This window comes from Octodon degus, unplaced genomic scaffold, assembly GCF_000260255.1.
Source record: "Octodon degus isolate 3935 unplaced genomic scaffold, OctDeg1.0 scaffold00107, whole genome shotgun sequence".
NCBI classification, from domain to species: domain Eukaryota; kingdom Metazoa; phylum Chordata; class Mammalia; order Rodentia; family Octodontidae; genus Octodon; species Octodon degus.
In genome coordinates, this window is record NW_004524683.1 from 9,185,337 (window position 1) to 9,194,155 (window position 8,819).

Sequence of the window (8,819 nt, forward strand, 5' to 3'; positions counted from 1 at the left end):
CCCCCATGGCTTTCCTGTCCTGAGCTTAAACTTGGGGGAGAGGGCTACACCTATCCTTCACTCCTCACAGCTATTTCTTGTGACTAACTCCCATCTAGTCACTATTCAAAGTGGCTCCTGATTAAACACTGAGATATGATGGACACTGCAGTAGATTACTTCTCCAGCCTTAGCCTGCTGTGTGGAAGGAGTCACATCAGAGTAAAATCCCACAATTTTTGCAGTTTACAATAGCTGCAGGCTTTCCCTGGGCCTAAGCTGATGGCCTGATCTGTTGCTTCTCTGTGGAACTGCTGACCCTCTCTGGGCTTACTTGTAGTGGATGCAGGTTCTTCTTCCCAGTAGGCAGGGTTAGCCTTCCAGGCTACTTTGTGTATTTTTCTGAATTGTGTTCTAGTCCTCCAATTTCACTGTGGTTTGTAGTTTTCCTGTTGTTGGCTCTTAATTCCAGAAGATCTACCCCTCCACATTAAGGTGTTTTCCAAATGTCTCTATTTAAAGTCCAAAATAGACTGTTTTGTTCGCAGTCTTTACCATTTTTAATCCTCCATAGATTTTTTTTGAATATACATTATTTTTTATTGCAAAGGAGTTTCTCTAGTTTACACCTTAAGTTTCATTTTTGCTTACTTTTCTTTCTTTCTTTCTTTCTTTCTTTTTTTTTTTTTTTTTTTTTTTTTTGGTGGAACCAGGGATTGAACTCAGGCCCTTGCACTTGCCAGGGAAGCACTTATTCCACTGAGCCATCTCTCTGGCCCCTTAAGTTTCATTTTTAAAATGAGCTAAACACTGTTTCTAAATGTCTCATTTCCATTTGCTGATTTCTTTATTATATGCAAAACCAAACATCATTCTAGCAGTAAGCCAAATATCCAGATTTCACTGATGCTTTTTCAGGATTTTGTTTTATCATGTGTGGTTGATCGTGTTCCTTGGTAATAAGGACTGAAGCCAGGGGCTTTATAATGAGAGCTACATCACTGGCCCTTTCAAAATTAGCTAGTATTGCCAGGCGTGGTGATGCATGCCTGTAATCCCAACATTAGGGAGGTTGAGAAGGAGGGTCATCATGAGTCCAAGGCCACCTTGTCTCAAAAAAAAAAAAAAAAAAAAACTAATATTTTGAGACATGGTTTTTGCTAACTCACTTTAATTGCCTGGGCTGAATCTAAATTTGTGATCTTTCTGCTTCAGCCTTCCAGGGTGCTTGGAATTACAGGCATCTGCCACCACATTGCGCTTAATTTTGTTTATCTTGTTTGGAATACTGATCTTTATTTCAATGCAGTTCAAATGAGATAAAGAAACCTTTTAATGACTTTTTTTTTTTTAATGAAGAGAAATTTATTTGGCTCACTATAGGAATCACTTCCAGGTCCTCGTCTTAGTCCAAGAAGCCAATACTTGTAATCCCAAAGTTACATTTTTGGAATCCCATCAAGTTAATTCCAATCTACCACTCCCAGTGCAACCCACAGCAAAAGTAAAGACACTAAAACATATTTATAATTATTGAGGAACCAGGGCCCCTAAGTCCAGCCACAAAGATGGCTTTCCAGAACCAAGAGGCTGACTCAGAGCCTCACCTGGTTTTATTCAGTGGAGGAGTGGCTTGAGGAGGAATGGCCCAGAATTGTGGGAAGTAAGCAACTCTGAGCTAAGCTGGGTGGGTAGCCTACATTTACCTCTGCCATATGCAGAGAAGATATGCAGAGAAAGTAATCTGCTTTATGCTATATAGATAGTATCTAATGTTTTGGAGGGTCTGCTGCTTCAGCTTTGATGTAGTCTTTCAAGCCCCAGGAAATTATAGTCTCTGTCTTAAGGATCGATCCCAGCTGGCAGCGCAGACCATTTGCTCTTCATCCTGTCTCAACCCAGCTCGTGTTAAAGAGCAGCAGGTGTAGGTTACCAGGGAAACACGCGTGCCACCTTCAAAGACTGTCACCAGCACCTTAGCTAGACCAATATACATTGCTTAAGGCCAGCTGAAAGGATAAATAGAAGTCCTAGCCAATTCTGTACATATCAATATGAGGAAATAGGGTCAGGCTCAGGCTCAGTCAAAACAGAGACAGTCACTCTTCTTTCAAAAACAGCTGCTCAGGTGGTCCTCCACAGCTCACAATTTATGGAAGTTTTAGTTCAGAGTCAGCTGGCTGTAAAGCATAAAGAAGCAGCATGGCACAGGGGCATAGCAAAGGATTCTTTTTGTTTTTGCTTTGTTTTTCTTCTTGAGGCCTGGTCTCGCTATGTAGTTCATGCTGGCCTCGAGCTCACTTGGTAGCCCAAGCTGGTCTCGAACTTGCAGCAATCCTCCTGCGTCAGCCTCCTGAGTGCTAAGATTATAGGCATGTGCCACCATGCCTGGCAGCAAAAGTTGTTTTTAGCAAGATAAGCCATTATTGAAGACTGGATATGATGGCATGTGCCTGTAATCACAGCTCTTGGGAGGCTGAACACAGGTAGATCACTTCAAGTCCAAGCTACGTAATGAGACCCTGTAGACCATGTAGACCCTGTACTAAAATACAAAAATAAATAAATAAATAATGTCATTATTGAGTGACCCCGTTCCAACATTTATATTCACTACACATTTAATCTGAAAGAAACAAAGTTGGGCCAGCCAAATAGCTCAGTGGTCTAAAGCGTCTGCTTAGGCAAGCTTAGGCAAACACAAGGATTCGATTATGACATATTGTGCCAGCCACTGCCCCCGCCCCCCAAAAAGCAAAGTCATCTCTAAATTGCCTATCTTTGTGCCTTCACCGTATTCCAAATTTGTAGCCAGTTAAACCTCTACCTTGGGTACCAGTTAGATTTTTGGATTTTTTTTTTATTTTTTTTTTTTTTTTTTAAGAAAAGGGGGTGGAGGGTGTTAAAAAGGCTTGTATAAACTATAAAATGCTAGGGCCAACCAGATAGCTCAGCAGACCAAGCATCTGCTTAGGCAAGCGCAAGGACCTGGGTTTGATCCCCAGCACCACATGTCGTACGCGCCCCATCCTCCCAGGCACACGGAGCTGGCCACCAAGACTGGGCGTGGTGGCACATACCTGTAATCCTGGCACTGGGGAGGCTAAAAACAGGAGAATCACTACAAGTCCAAGCTTCTGTATTGTCTATAGTTCTAGTACGTGGGTGGTTGAGACAGGAGGATCACCATGAATTCAAGGCCAGCCTGGGCTACCTTGTCTCCCAAAAAAAAAAAAAAGGAAAGAAAGAAAGAAACCAATATGAATGCTAGTGCCCTATATAACTAGGGTTTGGTAACAGTTCAAAATGTGATTATCTGAAGTTTAAAATTTTCCTATCCTGGCTGTACAAGTTAACCTCAATAATAAAAATGAAAATAATATATCTGTCTCATAAGCTAATTATAAGGATTAAAGATTAGAGAGTATATTGATGATTAAATTTGTGAAATAGGAAGTGAATAGAAGAATGCAACTTTCTAAATTGTTCAGGTCAGGCTGGGGAGATAGCTCAGTAGAATAAGTGCCTGCCTGGCAAGCGCAAGATCCTGAGTTCCATCCCCACTACTGAAAAAAAAAAAAAAAAAATGTTCACATCAAAGGAGAGAATTATCAGCAGATAGAACTCAAATGAATTTTTTTAGAGTAGAAAGAATTTATTGGGGCTGGTGAGATGGTTCAGTGGTCTAAAGCACCTACTTAGAACAAGCTTAACAAAGCACAGGGACCATGGTTCAATCCTCCAGCACCACATGCCAGCCAGCCCCGCCCCCTGGTGGGCTGAGCTGGCCACACACACACACACACACACACACACACATACACACACACACACAAATTAAATTAAAAAAAAGAGAAAAAAAAAAAGAATTTATTTGAGAGAAAAAAAGCTTCTATCTGAGAGAGACAGAAAGAGGCCTGGAAAGTGGGTTGCCCCTCAAATCAAATTTTGATAACAAATAGCCATACTCATTTATTAAAATATATTTCCTGAAGAATTTCTTAGAATTTGAGAATATCAGAAAGTTAGGATAGGGAAGTACCTCTACTTTTCTTCATCTTCATTATATATATTAATTGGCACACACGCGTTTGTGTTATGAATATGTGTTCCCAGGTCTCTGATTCCTTTTTTGGAAGTATTTCTCCTATCCCAAAGGAGTCTAAGCCCTAGGTGATATTCCTTAGTTTATTTGACTACTTCCAAATTGTCTGCATTCTATGAGAATGTATTTCCTATAAGCGAGTCAAGGCAGAGCAACACAGGGTAGAAAGATAACCAGACAGATGTATACTTGGAATGTCCATTTTTTACACCTTATTCTTTCCCTTTCTCCTTGACTGTTTATTTATATTAATTAGCAAGCCACATGTCTTGCTATTTAATAAAATCTCAGCAGTAGGGATCCTGAGGCAGGAGATACACAGTGAGTTCAAGGCAAGCCTAGGCTACATGAAGATTTTAGCCTGGACTACATAGAGAGACCCTGTCTCAGAAAAATTTAAAATAATAATAATAATAATTATATATATATATATATATATATATCCTGCGATATTAAAAGCATGACATTTTTAAAAGCTGAAATCAAAGATGGAAAACTAAAATAATCAGAAACTAAAAAAGTGCCTTAATATGATCTAGTTCATTCATTTATTTGTTTGGTCAAAACTGTTTATTGTACATTCTGTGTTAAGTATGGTGCTGAATACTAAGGTTATGAAAGTGAATCTACTGTCTGCTGCCTTTCACTATAGTGAAAGAGAAACCAGTAAATAGGTTCTTTCATTTTTGTTTGGTAAATTATCTGATAGAAGTAGACACCAAGTATTGTGGGAGTACAAACTTAGCTTGTTAGTGACAGTTTCTTGGGGGATGTATATCATAGTTGAGTCCTGTTTAATAAGAATAGAAAGTTAGGAGTTTTCATAGAATTTTGCTTCATTGTCCACAAGTATGGAATAATAATGTGAAATCTTCTCAATAAGAGAAAGTTGAGGTATGACCTTCAGTAAGTGAGACAGAGGAGAGGCAGGACAATGTTAGTTATAAGAATTGTAAGGGGGCTGGGGAGATAGCTCAATAGAATAAGTGCTTGCCTGGCAAGTTCAAGGTCATGAGTTCAATCCCCAGTACCGCCAAAAAAAAAAAAGAATTGTGGTAAGAAGTACCAGGGAGACAGCAGCAGACTAAGCACCTGGTTAGGCAAGCATAGGGACCAGGGTTCCATCCCCAGTATTACATGCTGCTCCAGTCCTGCCCCCAGGCATGCTGAACTGGCCACTGAGTCTGGGCATGGTGGTACACACCTATAATCCCAGCAGTGGGGAGGCTGAAAACAGGAGGATCACTACAAGTCAGAGCTGCATAGTGAGACCCTGTACCACATACATTTAAAAAAAAAAAAAAAAATGTGATAAGAGTTTGTGAGAAAATAGAAGATAGATTGGGGATTTCTTTTTTAATGTATTTAGTAGAGGGTGGGGTCTCACTATATAGATTGGACTCCTAGTGATCCTCCTGTTTGCAGCCTCCCAAATGCTTGGATTACAGGGATTACAGGTACGTGCCACCACACCCAATCTCAATCAGCTCTCAGCACTTTATGCCCTGGGGGCGGGGCCAGCATGGCAGGCCCAGAGATCAAACTCCCATCCCCTGCATTCTGCCTAAGCAGGTGCTTTAATCCAATAAACTATTTGACTGGCCCTGGATTGATGATTATTTTATTTTTATTTTTGACATCTCTGTAAATTTTTCTTTTTTTTTTTTTATTATATTTTTAGGGAGGGGTCTACAGGGTGTTCAGTGTCTCACTACTAGATCAGACTCATAGTGATCCCCTTGTTTACAGCCTCCCAGGAGCTGGAATTACAGGCATGCACCACCACACCCAGTCTCAATTGCCATCTCCGTGCACCCCGGGGGTGGGGCCTGCGTGGCAGGCCCAGGGATTGGACTCGGCCCCTGCGCCTGCTTGCAGGCATTTTAATCTGCGAGCTATTTGGCCAGCCCTCTTTAGAAGAACAAAAGCATTGTGGAACATGAGATAAGGTTTCTACAAAGAAGACCTTTTATGCTTTTACATGGTTGGATCAAAGCTAATGTTCACTGGCAAAGTCTCCCAGGCTACAATGTAGGCAGCATTGGTCTGGCCTTATCAAATTCCAGATGCCTACTACTGCTGGCAAAATAGACTGCATGTTGCCCATTGTGAGCCCTTCCTGTCCTATTCTTTTTGCAGGTACCCCAGAATACACTTCCATACAGGCCTCGTGGATGCCCATCTCTACTGCTTGAAAAAATACGTTGTAGATTTCCTAATGGAAAATAGGTAAGAAAGACAGAGGTGAGAAAGTCAGACATACAAGGTTTTATTTGTTTGTTTTTGCATTGCTGAGGATTGAACCTAGGGTCTCATATACGCTAGACAAGCACTGTACCACTGAGCCCAAATGAGTTGTATAGTTCTTAACAAACTGTAACAGTTTTAAATGGAGGTAAGAGGGACTCACTGAGGATTGAACTCAGAATCTTACACACACTAAGCAAGCACTTTTACCTACACCACCACCCCAGGCTTCTTTTGTTATTGTTGTTTTGAGATAGGGTATCACTATGCAGTTCAGGTGCCTTTAAAATTACTGTGTATCCCAGGCTGGTCTTGAACTTGTGAGGATCCTCCTCCCTCAGCCTCCTAAGTGCTAGGATTACTGGTGTGCGCCACCATGCCCAGCTAAGGTTGTTTTGGAGTTTGGAAGGGCTCCCCACTCCCTTTCTTTTAAGATACTAGGAATCAAACTCAGGATCTCCTGCTTGCTGGTTAGGCACTCCACCGCTGAGCTACATCCCCAGCACCACCACCCCAACCTTCTTAATGCTAGATGCCAGTTTATTTTTTTTTTTTTTAATTTTAACATTTAGTGTGTGTGTGTGTGTGTGTGTGTGTGTGTGTGTGTGTGTGTGTGGCCAGCTCAGCCCACCAGGGGGCGCAGCTGGCTGGCATGTGGTGCTGGGGGATTGAACCGCGGTCCCTGTGCTTTGCCAAGCTTGTTCCAAGTAGGTGCTTTAGACCACTGAGCCATCTCTCCAGCCCCAAGATGCCAGTTTATATAAATAGTACAGTGGGTCCTCAGTTTTGTTTTAGAAGTGAAATGGTGTTATCTTTTTTTTTTTTTTTGGCAGAACCGGGGATTGAACTCAGGCCCTTGCACTTGCCAGGCAAGTGCGTATTCTAATGAGCCATCTCCCCGGCCCCAAAATGGTGTTATCTATGTGCTGTTATTTCGCTTGTACCAGTCTCCTCCTTGTATTTTTGGGACCTGTGCTATAAATCAGCAAAGTATGTTTAAAGCTTGCAGTAACACACAGTGCCTCTTTCTGCACAGTTCCAGGGTTTTCTTCCCTCTTTTTACAAGGCTGAACTCCCCTGCTGTTATGTTACAGTATCTGTCTCTACTGTGCAGGTATCCTTTACATGGGCCCACTTAGCAAAGTGTCAGAGGCAGACTACCAAAGAGGAAAGAGAAAAGAAGAGCAAGTCTGCCTCCAGCTTTGAAACAAAAGCTTAAGTGTACTGTTGTGAATGCAGAGAAACAAAATTCATACTTTTGCTTATTTTGCTCTGAGAATAGACTTGTGAGCCTGAAATACTTTCCAGGGACAGACTGGTAGATCACAGATCTTGGATTTCTAAAGAAAAAATATCTCCCATCCAGGTACTAAACAGACCTGACCCTGCTTAGCTTCCAAGATCAGATGAGACCAGGTGCATAAGAAAACTTTCAAACTTGGTCTCAAGGATTTTTGATAAGAAAACAACTAGAATCTTAAAAAAAATTGGGAAATGCTACATTTTTTTAAAAGGAAAAAAAAATCAAAACAAAGTAATAGGAGGGTAGCAATGAAAATACATTGCATATTATTATCTTTAAATTAGTTATCAGAATACAAGCGATAGGCATTTAGTTGTCCAAACAATATTAGCACAAATCCTTCTTTTTAATAGTAGTGTAACTGTCTTAACTATCATATATGCTTCTTTTTTCCTGGAAAAATTCCTGTCTTTTGTTTCCTTTTCCTAACCTGCTAGACCTGCTAATGCTTTTAAGAGAACTGGAGGAAGGACAAAGGGAAGAGATTAAAAAAAAAGAATAAAAATATGTCATGAACACTTACCAAGTCCCCAAGATGGTTGTAATCATTACTACAGACATGTACTAATAAAGAAAATAGAAAAAATCAGGTGTGGTGGCGCACACCTGTAATACCAGCACTCAGGAGGCTGAACCAGTACAGTCACCTCAAGTGTGAGGCCAGCCTGGGTGACATAGTAAGTTCAAGCCAGCCTGAACTACATAGCAAGACCCTGTGTCAAAACAAAACAAAAAGATTTATCTTTTTTTTTTTTTTCTAAGTCTTACGTTTTATTTAAATAACCTCCAGTGAGAACAGAACAGACCAATTATTACCACTTCTTCATAATACCAATGAGCCAAGCCAGGGAGGGCAAGCACACCTGCAGCCAGCTGCCAGCCAGTGTGACGGGTGGGATCTCAAGGAAGGTGGCCCCGGCCCCGGCCCGCTGCTGGAGGAGTATCCACGGTGGAGCGAGGGTTCTTGATGGTCTCATCAACAGACACGATCAGGCACGCAGCCTCAGAGGCTGCTGTGAGGGCATTGATCCGCACCATAGCTGGCTCCCACACAAAAGCCTCGAAGTTGTCAGTAATGTCCTCATTGTTGATGTCCACCCCATACCACATGCCGCCCTGGGCATGCCGAGCCCGTAGTTTCTTCAGGATGTTTGTAGCATCAAAGCCAGCATTGTCACATAGCTG

At 41.6% G+C, this 8,819-nt stretch overlaps 1 protein-coding gene across 4 annotated transcripts in view; it reads left to right on the top strand.

The window, feature by feature from the left end:
* Positions 1-8,819, top strand: part of Eif2b3 (eukaryotic translation initiation factor 2B subunit gamma) — a 152,925-nt gene that overhangs the window by 106,071 nt on the left and 38,035 nt on the right. For 3 of the 4 annotated variants that reach the window (XM_004639198.1, XM_004639199.2, XM_023724244.1), the window contains one exon: positions 6,224-6,313. The exons of the other annotated variant lie outside the window; for it this stretch is intronic. In XM_004639198.1, coding sequence (XP_004639255.1) covers positions 6,224-6,313 — 90 coding nt within the window. The remainder of the gene's footprint in view (positions 1-6,223; positions 6,314-8,819) is intronic. 4 annotated transcript variants of the gene reach the window in all.